The sequence below is a fragment of the Athene noctua genome, chromosome 5, assembly GCF_965140245.1.
Source record: "Athene noctua chromosome 5, bAthNoc1.hap1.1, whole genome shotgun sequence".
Taxonomy (NCBI): Eukaryota; Metazoa; Chordata; class Aves; order Strigiformes; family Strigidae; genus Athene; species Athene noctua.
Window position 1 is genome coordinate 8,881,392 of NC_134041.1, and position 18,339 is coordinate 8,899,730.

Here is an 18,339-nt window from a genome sequence, read left to right on the forward strand (position 1 = left end):
TGGTGTCCTTGTTAGTAATCACACTATGGGACTAAAGACTGCCTTGCCCTTGGAGACTGACTATGCCTTTCATTGTATAGTCCCTCCAGGTCAGAGGCAAGGGAGATAATGGTCTCTACCGAACTGTCCTTACTTGTTAAGAAATGTCGATTCATCACTTTTCATAGGTTAAAATTATCTAAACCATTATTAGATTACTTCCCAACCAGTTACCTATTTAGAGCAGTATCTTGAGCTACAGCCCTTTGCTGCTTCTGTTTTAGACCTTAAACAAAATTCAGCCTTTCTTTGCTCTGTGCTCTTGTGTTTTTGGATAAAACTGTAGTTATGTTTTATATATATGTTCACTAAATACTGTGATATATTCTCAGTAGTGCCACCTTTTGCTTGTAATATAATCCCAGTTGTCTCCGCACCGATCTTATCTTTTCTACTTTATTACCTCTTATACGTACTGGTAAATAAAAAGGGAGTGAATTTGGAAAATATGGGCCATTTGGAAGAAAGTCTGTGTGTATCATATCAGAGAATTTGAAATATTATGGAAATATCTACAGCTCCCAAAGAGTCAATCTATACACCAAGATTAAATTTAGGGATGGACACAAGCCCTGTTTACTCTCACTGTTCTGGAAAGACTGTTTTTGCAATATTTTCTGTCCTCAGAATAGTAAAACTAGTTACGATGAATTTAGCAAAGTCTGTATGCTGCAGTGCCCCAGACAGTTTCTTATTTTCATTGACATTATTTTTTCATCAGTTTGGACTGTGTAGTATCTGCAGACGGTGTATGTTCAAAATATTGGATTGCTGTGTTTTTGCATACAAACCTTATAAAGGAAAAGAAATACCAGACTGTGTGTACAAGCATCAAAATTTGATTATATGCAGGATCTAATCTTAATATCACACCATCCTCACTGAAAAGCATTGCAAGAATGTTCCAATTCATATTCTGAATCGTGTGTTTCTCTGCAGTCATCTTGCAGAATTCTTATTCCTACCAGGAGAATATCAGTATATTGAGCTGAATAAAAATGTATACATTAAATTGCTTATTCAAATGTCCAGCTTTGATGTTTGTAGAGAATTTAAGCAGGAGGCAATACAACCTGAGCTTTGTTTTATTGATACAAGAGGCTAATGTGAGTTAAAAAACAGGAAAGAATGAGAAGTTGTATAATATACTGGAAATGTGAAAAAAATGCAGATTTCGGTTATTAGGTTTCACAGCTGTATTTGCATAGAAATATACTAACGGCTGGATGACATTTCATGCATGAATTTGATAGAGCATCCTTAAACGTATTCATGTTAGAAGAGTACTTAAAGGGAACCTCGAACTCAAAAATTCCTGTCTTTGTTTAAAAAAACCAAAACTGTAGTTTCCCTAGGGTATTCTAGTACAAGATATTTCTTTATGAAACAAAGCTTCTTTTGTTATGAGGAATACTGTGACAGCCTATGAAAGGCCCTCCTTTCTGATCACACTTTGAAAAAGATCCTGATTCCCCTGAATGTCAAATATTATTGCTCAATAGATGCTGCTCAGGCATTTGTGGAAAATACTAGAAAAGCATGAGGCCCCTTGAGGTTTCAAACACTTCTTGGGTTATCGGTTTCCTATGCCATTTTCTATTTTGAGGGAACACCTTCCTCATAAGTGGGGCAAAGAGGAATGCCAGTTTTCTCTGCTGTGTGAGATGAGAGGAGTTAACTCTTCCTTTAAGAACTAGAAGAATTCCTGGTGGAGTCTATCAGTTATCCCATGGTATGAATTTTGGTGAGTGGGGTGACAACAACTCCTTCAACAGTTGCTTGTTTTCTGTGGTTGGTTTTTTTTTTTAAATTCACCTATGAGCACAGACCAGATGCAACTTCATTTGTAACTCATAAAGATATCAGGTTTTAGTAGGAGTGGAGAGGTTCTCAGAGTATAGTGAAGGTTTTTATATCAGTGAGCATTTGCAATTTCAGTTTCCAGTAGTTTCAGCATTCAGTTTGCCAACTGTGAAGAATTATGTTATTTTAATTTAAATATGATTATTAACAAGACACAGCTGAGGAAGGCACTTTTCTGAAATATTCCAAGGGTTATTCCCGCTCTGTTACCTCCCATTCACCTTCCACAACAGGATTTTACGTGCTCATGTTAGTTGATGTTCTCAGAAGAGCTGCTGGTCCATCTCTGATTGTGACTTTCATTAGAAGTAGAAAACTCTATCTTTTCTTCTGAAGTGCTGAGATGTGATCATTAATTCCCGAGAATATTTTCTAAAAACTCACTTTATACTGAAATATATCCAGCCTTGAAAGGGATTAGAAGGAACATGACAAGAGTATGAATTAAAAAGCACTGGGGTGTGAAAGCATTTCTCTTGAAGCAGTTTTGACTCTGTCCTTACTTATACAATCCCATTTCTGCTGCTGCTGATTGTCAAGAACCTTCCAAAACAGCAAGAACGATCTCTAGATCCTGTTCAGTCTCCCACTAAAATCAGACTTCTGAAGGAAAGTGGAAGTCTGAGTATGTGGAGGTACCATTCTGGAAAAAATGCAGTCAGTAGTAGTTGACCTCCTTTTCTTCCGTGCATATCCCATATTACTTGTGTGAACCTCTCAAGCAGAATATGTCTATATAGAAAAGGGCTGCAGGATCTTTTCTCTGTCAGTATAATTGCTGGTTCAAGAGAGATCAGTGCTGTACAGATGTGAGAACAGAAAACTGAAATGGAAATATTATGAAAGAGGGTCATTAATACCATCTTACTCAGAAGCTCTGTCTAAAGCATAACATAATCATGGGCAGTGTCTAGAAATAGTATTTTACACTGAAGCCCAAAGGTTATAGAAAGACTTTAGTCCTTGCCAAATGAAAGTCATTTTGTCATCTATGGTACAGAAGGAATCAAATCCTTGCAGTGGTGTAAAATCTATGTATATGAAGCTGCTTTTAGAGTCACATTAATAAAATGTCTGTCAAAAGCCAGGAAAAAGTCTGGTTTAAAAACAGGGAAAGGAAAATCTCAAATAAAATTTCCAGATAGAGTGAAAATACATAGGCTGAAGCCATCAGTGGATGGTAGTAGCAGTAAAGATCATGTGGGCTACAACAGCAATATTGTCTTCTTGAAGTTCTTGAAGACAGTGGCAGTGGTACCAAAAGGACATGTTTTAAAGGTAAGTCCATGCAAAAGTCAGCACAAAGAAAATGTCTTTCCTACTTTCCTCTCAGGCAAGAAGTTTATAGTGTGGAAAACAGCATACTGCCTGAGTAGAGAAGATGGTATTTAGCAAGATTTTGAATGGTGTACAGCAGGGTGGGAGCAGAAAGTCATGACGATTTGAGAGTCATTTGCAGCTCCCAGACAATCCAGCCTCTGGCTCCTGCTGAGCAAAGGACTGGGTGAGAGTGGGGAGAATTACTGCTCACACCGAGGCAAGATAGCACTGACTGGCAGCGTCTCCTGATTCCTGTTGACTTTCTGTGGGCACGTTTAACCTGTAATTTGGAAAAGGAAAATACAGTCTGGCACACATTCTTGAAGGGTTGCCAGTCCCAGATCTATCCATTGCATAGCCTGCCAGAATGGGAAAGATAAGTATCTTGCAGACCAGTATCCACAGCAACAGACACTGGAATTTTATCTTTTCAATACATATAAAAACCCAAAGAAAATAATTACTTTTTCATTTTCCACTTTTATAATAGTAATAGTGACCTTTAGGTCAGGAATTTTCAGCAGTTAATGACTGTCTGGCTTTTTCTTTGGCCCTTGGTTTCTCCAGCCAGTCATTAACAGTGAGGAAAGTGCCTTCTCCAGTGGTCACTTTGGCTTAATCATTACGTTTTCATGCTACAGAATATACCAGCTGGGAAATAAGTGTCTCCTACACGAATGGATCCATAAAGTGTTCCTTAGATTTAATTTCTTTGAAAGAATATTCTGTTAGGACATGAGAGTTTAATGTAGAAGATGATTGAGTATTATCCTCAGCCCAAAGAAAGGTTAGGTCACTCTCAGGAATTGGGACTTTGCAGTGATGCCCTTCTTCTGAGGATGGTTTAAGGCCATAGATTTCAAAACATTAAATCTTAAGAATTTATCTTTGTAATCCAGGTTCCCATACTATTCTCTTAGTATTGGAATGCTTTGGAAATTTTATGTGGACACAAATATTTTCTCATCCATCTTCTAGGATCCTACAGGAACTGGACCTCTTTTTTGTTTGATTGATTTTTATATGTAATCATTGTGACACTGAAAGCAGAGTGCAGCAACAGTATCTTGACAGTTAAAAATTATTTAAAAATCTAAAAGGGGAACAACTCTGTGGAATGCCTGCCCTGATCTGTTTGTCTAGCTAGTCGATTCCCCCCTTCCAATCACTCTATCTCAAAACACCTAGAAGCTGTATTTGACTTTGTTCAGAGGAAGAATAATTTTTACCTGGAAATGACTAACTTACACTTTACTGTAAGATAAAAAATGAGATACTATGGAACAGAGATACCTTCGGACCACCCTAGTGATCATGTTTTTGGTAAAAATTAACCAGATTGTGAGTAGATTGTATGCGTGTACATACATAAACCTTTGAACAGTCTTCAGTTCTTGTGCATTGTTATTTGAGTTATTCTTTAAGCTTTATGACTTTAAATGCCATTGTTAAAATACAGTGTTACCTAAAAAAAAATGTGACTATGTCTTTCCTTCAGGGTAGATTTGAGCTTGAAAACAGTGCTGTAAGAAATGCACTACTTGGAGGATAAAATCACAAGAAAACAACCGCATATTGAATGTGTAGGGATTCCTAGCAGTAGTCCAGTGTGCTGTTATTGCTGAGCAGTCAGGTAGTAGTGAAGCACCTCCACTTGAATGGTAAAAGAGAATGGGTATTTCTTCATCAGTAGATTTAAAATCGATATGGTGTCCCTTGAGGGTTTGATATTAAACATGGAAGTAATATGACTGATGAGCCTAATTTTAATGTTTAGCTGTGAAAGAGATTTAGCACCTGCGTAACTATTATTGGTACTATTAGCTTTTCATTTTGTATCTTTAAGTGTAAACACAGAGTGTACATCAAAACAGCAGGCATCAGCTTCTGCTTTTAACACTTTTTTTTACTTTTCAAGAAAAATAGCAGCAGCAAAATATAGGTATTGTTTCAGGAAACAGCCACTCAGTAGTCCCACAAGGGCTAGAACTGTGCTTTGTGGTTTCCTGACTCTCGGTGTGACACTTTTACTTTTTAAGCCGAGGCTTCATTTATATTTTGACAATCTACTTCTCAGCAGGGTTGTCTTGTTTCTAAAAGACTGGACTTGCTAGAGGATTTAAATCTGGTGAGGATCCAGTAATTCCCTTAACAATGAGTTTTAAAATCTACACCTTTTAAAACAGCTCTACATCTTTAAACCTCAAGCTAGCCTCAATGTTAAAACAGCTGGCTAACTATTAGTAGAAATGGGAAAGGTCCAAAAGAAAGGAGTGACAATACTTGTGTTTCAGTCTGTGCTTAAATGGATCTTTTCCTCAGCTTCACAGCTAACCAGTGCCAGATTATTTATAGATTTTAAAGGCAGAAATTAACACTGTTCCTTGTAGGCAGAAGAATATGGGATCATTACTAATTCTTTAGCATTATAATGCCTTCTGGCTCAATGTGTGTGCTAGGGACCAAGTGTAAACACGCATTTATCATCCTGACCCTTAATCTGTTCCCAAAAAGTCCTTCAGTGGAGAACTGCGGAACAGCCTTTCTAAAGGATCTGAGACCTTTTTCTGCTGCTGATACAAAGATCTTTACAGCCTTTGGTGTAATTGAACCTTCAAATGTAAAATCTTGCAAATACTAGTGTTCCTTTTTCCCCAAAATAATCCAAACAAAAAACCCCACTATGACACTAGCTGCCTTTGCATGAAGTCTGGCTGTTTTCTTTCACTGGGGCAAATTACTCAGACCTCCTTGGTACCTGAAGAGATCTTTGACCTTCCAAGTCAACCTAATTTTTGAGTCCTTAGCTTCTCTTCATTTTCCCTGTTATTTCCAGTTCCTCCATTTTTCTGTGTTCCTTTTTCTCAACAGCAGTCTTAGATGTTACTAATAGAATTCAGCTGTGGAGGAAGTATAGTCCCAGTAAGAGTCAGTGTACCGAATCCCTCCCTACCCACTGAAATTAGTGGGACACAGTTGTCCTTCACGTAATTTTAAGTGTCCACAGAGTAATTCCAGCTATCAGTCTGTCCTGTCGTCTTTCTGCAGCTCCCTCTGCCTCCATTGTAACACGAGTAGAGGAGTTAGGAGTGCTTCAGCAGCTGTTATTGTTTGATCAGCAACACAATCTTTGCTGGAATTTCATTTCCCTTGCAGCCTAGCTACTAGAATACATTTGTCATCCATACTTTGTAGCAGACTTATATTTGCCTGTAATTACATACCAGTCTGGCAATACTTTATTGTTAACATAAAGTATTGCCATTTAAATCCCCAATCTTAAATGAAAGTATTTGCAAAACTCTGTAATTGCTAAAATAATAAAGCTGCCATTATTGTATGGGAAGTTTACAGCTTGTTACTGAAACATTTACATCGGTTTAACTATACCTGTATGCATTCCTTATGTTTTCGTGTGTTGCTTAAGAGACAGACAGACTTCTGCTGGGCATACCTGTAGGTTTCCGATACTTTCAGAAAATGGCTGGGGTTGGAAGAGACCTCGTGAGGTCAGAGAATGGCTGGGGTTGGAAGAGACCTCGGGAGGTCATCTTGTCCTGTCCCCCGCTCAAGCAGGGCCACCAGGAGCAGGTTGCCCAGGACCACGTCCTGCTGGCTTTTGAGTTATCTCCAAGGATGGAAACTCCACAAGCTCTCTGTGCAACCTGCGCCAGTGCTCAATCAAAACTTTCCTTCAGGTTTTCCAGCTTGTGGTCTGTGCTCAGGTACTAAGAAGTCTATAAAAGATAACTATAAAAAACAAGTTCACTGTGGTTAAACTCATTGTAACGGGTACAGATACTACTGCAAATGCTTAGGGATATGTAAACCAGAAAAGAGCATATAATTTGGTTTCATTTTGTGTTTTTTGCAAACAAAACAAGTGATGCCCCTTTCTTGCTGTTGGTTACTCATTCTGTTGGGTTTTGTTTTTTTCCCTTTATTCTCCACATTATTGTTCTCTTCCCAACACTGACTGAGTAAAGCAGCACTAGAAACATGGTACAAGTTTGCTGTGAACCATTAGCAACATTGCCACATTTTTTCATACAGGAAGCTCAAAACATCCATGCTCAGTATGTACGTGCCTCCAAAAACTTGGTAATTTGTGCTAAAAAAGGTACTGCCTCTAACCCTTGTTCTTATGCACCTGCACAGAATTTCACAACCCTCGGTGCTGGTTTTGGGGGAGGACAGGGAAGGTTTGTGCTCTCCCAGCCATCACCAGGGGACACCGAGTGCCAGTGGTTCTGCATTACCCTTTAGGTGAAAATTACAACCTTCATTACAGCCTTCAGGTGAAAATGGATGCTGATTCTGTTAATATGTGGCAGATGAGTGTTTGGCCCTGAAGGATCTGGTCTCCTCATGCTGCCGTACCCCTCTGACCTCGTCTCTCTGCACTTGCTGGCGCTACCCTGGCCTAGGAGCAGCCCTCGCCATGCGCTGCCTCCCCAGCCCTGGGAGAGGACCCTTCTCTGGAACAGGTGTAAGGAGTTTTTCACTTGCAAAAAGACTTTCCCGGCGCCTTCACTGGGGACGAGTTTGAGTGATGGTGCCCGCAGGGCCCCTCGCCGGGATCCTGTCAGCCCGCCAGGCCCAGCGATGCCACGACCGAGGCCGGGGGGCAGGAGCCGTCCCTCTGGCCCGGCTGCCTGGCGAGTGGAGCTGACACCCCGCCCGGCCGTACCCTCGAAAGCCTCTCGGCCGGAGGCACCTGCCCGCCCCGCCGCCCTCCGCGGCAGAGGTGCGAGGCCGCTGCCGGGGAGCCGGGGCAGGCCCGGGCCTGCCGAGCGGCGAGCTGAGGCGAGCCCGCGCCCCGCCGAGGGGCCGGGACACGCCCGGGGCCGCCGGAAGGGGAGTTTCCGCACGGGCCCCGGGCGGGCCGAGGCGGGGGGGAGCCGGGCGGGAGCCGGGCGGGGGCTGCTCCTCCCGCGGGCCGCCGGCCCCGGCCCCCACCCGCCCCTCGCCGCGCGGCAGCCCGGCTCGCGTCGCTCCGCGGTGGATTGCTCGTGCCTGCCCGGAGCTGGCGGCTGCCCGGCTGGCGGCGCGGCCAGGCGAGCTCAGCCGAGCGCAGAGGCGGATTTTGAGGAACAATAACAGAGCGGGGAGCGCGGGACCGGCGCGGCCGCCCCGCCCGCCCGCCGCACCATGTACGCCTTTGTGCGGTTCCTGGAGGACAACGTCTGCTACGCGCTGCCCGTCTCCTGCGTGCAGGACTTCAGCCCCACGTCCCAGCTCGACTTCGACAACCAGAAGGTCTACACGGTGTACCGCAACCCCGAGGAGGCGGAGGACGACGACGAGAGCCCCGGGGAGTGGGGCGACCGCCTGCTGCTCCACAAGGCCCAGATCCTGGCGCTGGCAGGTGAGGGCGGGCCGGGCCGGGCCGCGGGGGAAGGAGGGGGGGGGAGGCTGGGCCAGGGGAAGCCCCAAATGCCGCCCCCTCCCCGCTGAGGTGGGGGAGGGAGGAGGGGGAGGGGAGGGGGCGGCAGCGCGCCGACACATGCTCAGAGCCCGGGCGGCACATGGCGGGGGGGGGAAGCACGGAGATAAGATGGGGGGGGGGGGACACATCTCCCACCCTCCTCAGCCTCTCCCGCAGCACCGCGGGGCCTGGGCGGCCCCAGGCCCAGGTAGGGCTCGCTGAGGGTGGGCTGGGGGGGCCCCAGCCGGGCAGCGCCGCGCTCCCGTGTGAACTCTGAGGCGCGGTGCTCCGCCGGAACGGTGTCCGAAATAACCGTGAGCCCGTGGAAGTACCCGGCGTTACACAGCGGCGGGGGTGAAATCAGAAACTTAAAAAAAAAAAAAAAAAAAAAGTTAAGGTTTTCATACACAGTATATTTATAGTGCGTGGAGTCATTTATATACCTTTGCAGTTTGGCAGCATGTTACCAAATTAGAGAGGTACTGGTTTATATCCACTTTGTTAGTTTAAGTGACCTCACAAATTGGAAAGCAATAGTGGAACCAGACCTTTAGATACTATGTCTCTTAAGCTTGGTGTTGCTACATTTGGTTTGTTTCATGTTTAACTTAGTAATGTCTCTAGCCAAGAGGGCAAATTAAAGTGTATATTAAGAAATAAACCTATATTTTGGCCATTTAAATGAGTTCAGCCCTTGTGAGATAGTACGTCTGCTATGTGTGTCCCCAGATCACGACTCTTTGGCTGTATGTTGCCTCGAAGACTTTGTGTAGTTTCCTCACAGCCACAGAAAACACGCTGCCATAGTCAGGGTTGACATAGAAAGGAAGTGTGATGATGTTTATAGCAAATTACTGGCTAGAGTGTACTTGCCCCATAGGCTGTTGAAAGACGACCATGACCACTTGAAATGTCAGTCTGGGTAGCAAAGAGGACATTGGGTTCTGATCCTGACTTTTCCCCTTGGGGAGAAATCCTGGTTATGGCTGTTTCCCCAAATATGGAATGGGCTTTAAAAACTCTGCTGTCTAGCATCGTTTTGAGAAGGCAATGCCAAGTTCTGATCTCTAAACAGAGTAACTTGGTGTTAAAGTCACGTAAAACTATTCTTTTTTAATTTTATTTTTATTTTTGAAAATAACAGTTCCTAAACTAGTTCAGCTTAGTGGGGGTCCATTTGGTTCCTGACTCGGACAGTGACTTTTACCATTATCCTGTTTCTCATAGTAGCTATAAATGGATGCCGGGAAAGAACAAGAAACAGTCAAACATGTATGTCATTTCCCTATAAAGCTTTTCCAATTTGTGAGTATTTGCAACTCCAGGAGTTCAGGAGAACCAGTAGCCTACCAGAGGAGTGAATTCTCCCACTAAGTTTTTGTTGTCCTGTGCCAGTCTGTGTTTTTTCTGTCCCATCTGTAGCAGAGGAGAATTGGTGTATGATGTATTTAGTGAAAGTTACCTGTCACATCTGTGGGAAGACAGAAGTGTCTTGGCCTCTTCCCAAAGGCATCCCAGTTGGACTTCCTCTTTCTCATTGGGGAACTGCAGCAGCAGCGCCCTTTCTGTTCCTCATGTTCATCCCAACATAACCAAAGTGTTTCAGAGGAATACTTAGTAATAGGCATTTTGCTCATACATTGAGCCTTTACCAGATTGCCCCAGTTTTCCACCAGAAAGTGCACCTACTTTCTCAGTTCCCTTGTTCCAGATAGAATCTGTATGTATCTAAGAGAAGTGCTCTTCTCTACAGTTTCCCTTTGTTTCATCTCTCTTGAACCAGAACAAACCAATATATGCTGTTTCCTCCAGAGAACAAGACTTGTTACCTATACTAGTGATTTGCACTGATTGCTCCCCAGACATTTTATTTTCTACAGAAAATTGTCCTGCTGAGCCAGGAACACAAAGAAATATATAGATATCTTTATTACATCTGTCACATCTCAATATATTTGACTAGATCTGTAATTTACATGCTTGGAAGACGTTTCACCTGAACACCAAATGAGTCTTTACTTCTGTGCTTCTTTCCACTCTGCACCACATAAAAATACCATAATTGAATTAAACATATGTTTATGGGGGTTATACAAAGGGTTACTTTTAATGTTGTCACTTTCTCCCCACAGTTTTCATATTAGTGTTTGCTTTTATAATGGTTAAAAACCTTTGGGAGAAAAGTTGATCTTACATGAAGACATCTGAGCACAATTTTCGATTTATAGTGACCAACTCTTATTTTTACAGATTATGAGAATGTTTTATGGTAAACATTACAAGTCTGTTATTATGCAAACTGCTTATTTAGTTTAAAAAATTTTACAAGTTTGCAGTAATGTTTCACATACTAGTATAGAACTTCTCATTCTAAAGGATTCCAGCCTACCTTAGTAGTGAGGTAAATAATGTGTATAAAGTTCCTTTTATGTGTAAAATATACATAGTTAAATTTGAATTTTTGGAAGGAACCCTTACCTGCATAAGTATGTCCCATCAGTGACTTTAAGGTTTACTGCTTTTTTCCAAGGATTCCCCATTAGGAACAGGCTTCAGGATCAAAGTCATGGTACAGATATTAAACAAACAACAAAAAAGAATATTGGGGGAAATGTCTTTTTTTTTTTTGAGCCTGCCTGCACAGTGTTTTTTTACAGTTTGAATGGCACCCAGTTTTACAGTGATTTAAAAAGGCTGCTCAAGTAAGCAAAATTGTACCTATTTATATATTTTTTTCATGATCAAACTGTCCAGGCAGTGGGAGTTAGTCTGAGAAACAGATCCACTTGTTTTTTTCTTTCTAGTGACCTAAAAAAAAAGGAGTAGAAGAGGAAGAACACAGATACAAGGCCCCTATTAGAGCCACTATTTTTTTCTTTTGAGAAGAGTTTTCCCTTTCCTGTTATGTTTAAAGAAGTTCAGATAGGTTTCAAACTTCTACCCTCGTAAAGCAGGAGTTGGCACATGTTTATGACCATAGTACAAAGTTTTATTGGAGCATTGGTTGTGTAAAGAATTCATGAAACAATTGTCCTCATCTTAGAGAGTCTAGAAGCAATTCTCTGATCCTTTGTGGTGAGGTTGGATGGTTGGAAGCCTGTACGCTTATTGTTGCTGCAGAGGAGAGAACACTGCTGGAAAGGTGTCACAAATTTTATTGTTTTTTTTAAAGTGCATGCTCATAGCATCAAGTAATTGTGGTAGACTTGGTATGTTGAAGAGGTAAATACTGTCTTTTGAATATTTCAGTAAGAGATAATATCTGGTAGTATTGCAGCGGAGTGATAGATGAACTCTGAGCGGCTGTACACTTTTCTTAGGTCTGTGTGTGTGGTTGGGAACTGCTGATAGTGGTATTATGTCTTTGGCTGGGAACCTTTGACTTTTGAAGAAGCTAGCCAAAGACATGACTCAAACCAGAAACATTAACCCCTAAGACAGTTCTAGGTCTTTGAGCCATATTAAAAAAATGTTTTCTGCCATGACAAGTTCAACATTTGGTTAACAGGCAACTGATGTTATGTAGGAATAAAGGAATAATTTTATTTACCTCTTGAATTGAAAATATAGCTCTGCAGTCTAGAGTTTCACTGTAGAGCAGTTTTTTTGAAGTGGCATGTTAACTGGTCTATCTTGCTGAGCATAGAAAAATAGTAGACGGCTTTTCAGGAAGAGTTTGAGTCTGTCTTTCTGATCATCCACACCCTTCCTTTTTCTTTGCTGTCCTCTCAAAATGCTGAAAAGCTGTTTTTCTGGTCCCTCTTCTTGAAATGTGTGCCACCTGCAAATTTTTCACACTTTTTCAATATAGTCACTAGCAGAATTTTGTCTATAAGCATATGCACCTTACTGGAGCTAACATGATCCTTAGGTGACCCTATTAGAGCCTTTTCTTGCTTTGCAAAAGTGGTGAGTGTTAGGCAGAATGAACTGAGGTTCAGGGACTTTTTAAAGTTCACTACTTCAGGCTATGTTTGTTAACAACTTAATAGTGACTATCTTCTAATTGAAGTCATTCTTTCCTGACTACAGTAAATAATTGTTCTCTGTAGCTGCTGCCCTCAACATTTCCCACCCACACAATGGTAACAAATCCATCTCCATTGGATTCTCAGTGATTCCCCCAGCTGCCACAGCAGATGTGTTAGTACCTGTGTGCATCCGTATTCTTTCTTGCCCCTTTATAAAATGCTGTGCTCTGTGTCTTATTAAAATAGGTTAGGCAGTTTTTGAAATCTTTAAAAGCTTGTACAGCTCATGGAGAGGTAATCTGCTCTGTATATCAGAAAGATGCAAAATCTCTGTTCCCAGCACAATTTTAAATTAAAATGTTTCTAGGACTGAGTTTTGAGTCAGGTTGTTAAGAAGTTGAACCAGGCTTTTTCCCTGTGGATATAGCTGATGGAGGAAAGACCCTTTGTCAAATGCTGGAATAGGTCCAAATTTACAAGATGAGGTCTTAGATTACATGAAGAATATACAGAATTTGGGTCAGGAAGTGGTCTTGATATGTAACATTATCTTAAAGCTTTTATTGGCATTTCTGTAGTCTTGTGCTTCTATGTGCATTTTTTCCTCCTTGCGCTATTCAGACAGCTTGGAGTTGGAGTACGCAGAGCAGGTTGTAGCTGTGGGTGCTGTGTACCCATGCTCCATCCCAGGTTCATACATAGTCCATGTGTTGCGTTTCCTTTCCCAGGAAAGTAGACTGAAATTCTGTAGACTGAATGAACTATTGTGGTAGGGACAGCATTTGCTAACTCTTTGTTCCTAGAAAGCTCTAGGTCTGTTTCCCATCATAATATGCGACTCGTATGGTATGTGACAGGGACCTGGGGAGAAATGGCACCAGGAAAAAAATCAACATGCCTGCAACTGCTTCTTGGGTGATCCCAAGTGTTGCCCCGAGTAAAGAAGTGCCAGGAGGAGGCTGTAGGAAACCTTCCAGTAGTGATAGTAGTTCCTCACAGATTCTTTTTAATTTGTTTGATCTTTTTTTTTTTTTTTTTTTCCTGGGATAGCTCTGGAGTTTCTGTGGATGAGCTTGTGTGTCACTGCCCTTGAGCAGCAAGCCCAGCTTTTCCTGACTGTGCTGTCTGTCCACTGTACCTGTGTGTCGGGTCTTGCCTCTGCGGTCAGTGAAAGTAAGCCCAGCAGACTAGGCAGTGCCAAAGTAACCTTGTTCAAAATATGATTTTTTAAATTTTTTTTTTTTAACTTTCTACTGTGATATGAGGTGCATGGCTTACTTTGTTACATACTTACCTGGCATGCTACTGCTATTAACCTTTTCACCAGGTTAAAGATATGGCTGTATGCAGAGGTTCATCAAATCATTTTGTATAACAGAGTAACTACATCACACTGTTAAATATAGTCCTGAATACAGTATTCATAAAGAATATTTAAAGCTAAATTTCACACTCATTTTGTGTTTGAACCATTTCTGGTTTATTTTTAACTCTTTTAACATGAAGAGTGTTGGTTTCTTTTTCCCTTCTAAATTCTACCGTAGGAGCATATCAGATATGGAGGGCTTGTACAAAGGCACAAAATTTGAGGGTTTCTTTGTGTCATTTCTGTTTGTTCAGTGTTGAAGACTTAACATGGCACATTTCTATAAAGCTTAAATGGCAGCAACAAAAAATTTTGGAACTTTTAAAATTGTAGATGAGAAGTAGTGGCTTGGAGTAAACCTTGTGATACTGTACTGGTGATGGTTATATGTCATCAGCAGGATAAAGTGCCAGTAAAAAGGAATTTAAAAAGCTGGAGTTTACCCTTACATTTAGTTTTTTCTTTTCGTGTATCACTGTGCTTATTCTGGAAATAAGTATCTTTTTTTTGGTCTTAAACCCCTCTCAACTGAGCTGCTTGTTCCTCAGTCACATTTGATTTTTGCTTCACCCTAATAGTCAGAAGTCACCCATTTATTTTTAGGAGATAAAGCTATACAGGTGACCTACACTGTTGTTATTTCTCTAGGTCTTAGTACATATGTTGCACCACATAACACCAGTTATGCTTGTAAATGTTGTATAAGCCTAACTGTGATACAGTAAAAGTATGAATTTCAGGATTTTAATAAATTTGACTTCAAAGATAGTATGGTTATGGTAGCTATGGTAACTAACACTCACTAATTAAAATATGCTAAAATTTGCAGGGGAGTGAAAAGGGGAAAAAATGTAAGTTAATGTTTTTGTTTTCATAATTGAACAGTAAAACATTTTTTTTCCTGTGGATTGCCTAAGTGCCAGTCAGTCAATTATTTGCTTTTTTTTAAAGGAACTCTTTTAAAATAGTAGAGGCTGAACCACATTGTAATTTTTGTACGTGAACTAAAAAATGCATAAATCTACCCACTATTTCCAAAGCAAGCTTATTCCTTGGGCAGAGATAGTTGCGGAGGCTTCCTGGAGTGTTCCCTGTAGGCTGCTGCTTTATCTGCTGAATAGCTGGTAGGCAATATCTCTGTGGCTTTGTGGCCTTTGTGATCACAAAATTATAATCAAGGTTTGGTCCTAATATAACTTTACAGTATGATACAGACTGACTGGTCAGGGCAGCCAGATTGTCAAATTGTAGCTGTCACTGAAACTGATAATCTCTTTAAGTGAACTTTTGAACTTTTAAAGAAAAAAAGAGCTTCTATTATAAATAGTTTTTTTGTAAAAATTTTTTATCCTGTTCAGACTTTTGAAAAATAATTGCCGTAGTTAAATTTCATATGTAGGTACAGAGGAAAGATTTAAAGGATAGCATTTTAACATTCTACTTGTTTTCAGGGTTCTTTTTCATTTAATGGTAATACTGTATTATTGTATTTGTTTCAGAAAGGATTAAGAGGGTTGTTCCATAATAGCTATAATCCTTTGTGTTCGACATGTTCAGAGTATTGTACAAATATTAACAAATCTGCACAACACTTCAGATGGGGACTGTAAGATGGAAAGGTTGAGTTATTCAAGGTCAGTATTTAAGTAAATATTGGATCCAGGATTAAAACTGTCCTCAGTCTTGCAGAGAGCATGATTTCCTGTTTCTCAGCATAATGTCTTGTCTTGATTGTCCAGCTCCATCAGTTTCTACTGCAGCCAAGTACTCTTCTAATACCACTGAAAGTTAAATGGAAGGGAGAGTTTTGCTGATGAATAAAAGAATAATAATTATTTCTAGCTGTATGAGTTTTGAGCCATGTTGCTTTTGCTTAATTATTTTTAAAGAGAGTTTGTATCAACTTTTGAATTAAGAAATATTTCATATTAATAATGGAGATTAAGAAAGGAGATATATTTTTCTTGCAGCACAGGTCTGACTTGCATCTGGGCTGATAGTAAATCTCAACAATCTGCTGCTAAATGAGCACATGCGAAGGGAGAATGTTACAAAATATTTGAATGCCTTTATGTGCATTAGAAATCGAACTACAAATGGATGTCCATATCAGTAACACTCCTACCAGTGTTAAACTGAATATCACTTGCTGTTCCACCAGAGGAAAAAGCATGTATTCAGGCCTCAACATTTGTTGCTTCAGTAGTTGGTGTGGTAGATTTGCTTTTTGTGAGAGCAGCAGGTCCATGTTCTGTGAATTTACTTTACTTGTGTTATTGCATTGAATATTAGTGAGGGAGAGCCACTCTTGGTGTGGGACTTCAGACAGAATTTAAGACATAGAAGTTGTTTATATAATGTCCTCTGCTTTTGTGAATTTGGCTCCTTAATTTTCTCTTCCTTCTTTAGTGCCTTTGTACAAAACAGGTGTGGCTTTCTCTCCATCATCAGTGAGCTGTGCTGTCTTGATTCAGGCTTGTGGCACATCATCCTTTTTACCCATCATCTTTAAACCTGTCAAGTGGTAGTTTAAGACCTTTCTCTCTTACCTATTCCCAATTTGATTAAGAATTATTTTCACTCTGTTTCCTATTCTTTACACTTCATTGAAATTCACTTCACAAGATTTAACAGCCTTTTTGGCTAGTTCCTCAAGAATGGGTCTTCACCTCCCCGTGCTCATTGGCCCTGCCTGTCACTGTGTTACTTGATATGTGGTTCTTCCCTGACTTCTTTGCTCACTCTTCTTTTTGCTCTGAAGACATTCTTTTAGTCACTTGTTTGTGTGTTATTGTCATTTTCTCTTCAGGGGAAGTACTGCAGGACTAATTAGTTCTTAAATTTTGGGGAGTGATATTAGCCCAGATGATGGCAACTCTTAGCTCTACCTTTTTGTTTCGAACTTCTCATTTAACTTCTTTTGTCCGCTTTCCTTTATGACGTCCTTAGCAGAAATCTTTTTTAGCTTATGCTTAGGATGGCTCACTGTATTTTCCTACCATTTTTGTCCACTTCTCTTAATCTTTTCTGTCATTCCCAACCCAAAGTCTTGTCTCTTATACTTCATCTGCTTTGTTGCTTGCACCCAGCTTTACCTTTCTGTCCAACTAAATATACTTCCATGGAGTGTTTCCACTGTGCCCTATGTTTATTTTTGTAATCCTTTTTTTCTCTGGCCTTCCAACAAAGCTCTCCTGTAGTCTGCAAAACAATGCTAAACAATATAGTAGATTATACTATCCAGATCTTGAACTGACAGTGCAAGCGCCTGGTTGACCCCTCTTTTGCACAGCTCCCCTGCTTTTAGCTGCATCAAGTTTGGTGACACCTGTCCTCTTCAGAGAACTTTAGCATTTCTACTGCTGTCCATTATCCTGTGTTGTCTGTTACTGTCATTCTGAATTTCTTCTTCTTTGGTAGTGGTCTTAGTCTCAGTGTAGTGCTAGCTCAGAGATCCTTTATATGAGACATATTCTTCCTCTGTGTGCTGAATTTTCTGAGCCTGTAGGATCGTTACATTTTCTAAAATCTCTTCTGTTCTTCCTGGTAAAGTCCTTCTTTAATGTTAGCTAAGAACTAATTTCCAATTCTTTTTTTTTTTTTTTTTTCAGTTTCAAATAAGCTATGTGGCTTTTCTTTTTTTTTTTTCCTTGCACTATCATGCTGTTTTCCTTCTCAGTCACAGCAATATTGATTATTGTTTATTTGTGTTTTAAGTGGCACTTAGGAATCGATGCCCTGTCGTGCTTGGTGTGTGTATTTGCTTTGAAGCACCAAGTATGCCTTTGGGTTGTGGGTTTTTTGCTTTTGGTTTTTAAGTGTCTTCATGAACTGTAACTGATACACAACCTGCTGAGGCAGGTGATGTTACCTGCTCTGTAGAAGCAACCTGGCTAAATCAGTAGCAGAGAAGTTCAGTGCAGCAGTGTGGGGGGAATCTTGTGCAGGTGGTGTCCATATGTGTTGGGTATATGCCTGGAAACGGGAAGGGTGATGGTAAATTTTTTCATCTGTCAGTATATCGTTTTTCACAAGGGGTGGAATTTTTTTTTTTTTGAAGGCTTAGGGGAAGGACAAATTTTGCTCAAGGTTCTTTCATTTTATTACTGTAAGATTTATAGCGTTGCCAAGCCCCTTATTTGGACTGATCCCAGACCTGCCATCCCTCATCCATTTGGAGTGCAGAGCTCTCTTCCTCTATTTTTCCAGCTCTTACTCCAAAGGTGGAAAAAAAAATCAGCATTTGAACTACTTTTTGAAGGGTTTAGTTTGTTCAGTTCTTACCTCCAAATTAGAAAGTAAGGAATGTTTTAAGGAGACTGAGATTTTCATAATTTTATTCTACATCCCAC

At 40.7% G+C, this 18,339-nt stretch overlaps 1 protein-coding gene across 4 annotated transcripts in view; it reads left to right on the top strand.

The window, feature by feature from the left end:
* LOC141960575 (BEN domain-containing protein 5) overlaps window positions 1–18,339 on the top strand; it is a 971,168-nt gene that overhangs the window by 573,257 nt on the left and 379,572 nt on the right. Inside the window, exon 1 of one of the 4 annotated variants that reach the window (XM_074906249.1) lies at window positions 7,991–8,590. The exons of 2 other annotated variants lie outside the window; for them this stretch is intronic. In XM_074906249.1, the coding sequence (XP_074762350.1) occupies window positions 8,374–8,590 (217 nt within the window). In that variant the 5' untranslated portion in view covers window positions 7,991–8,373. Of the gene's footprint in view, window positions 1–7,990; window positions 8,591–18,339 lie in introns of those variants that run through there. One more of the 4 variants, XM_074906250.1, reaches the window with a different exon arrangement.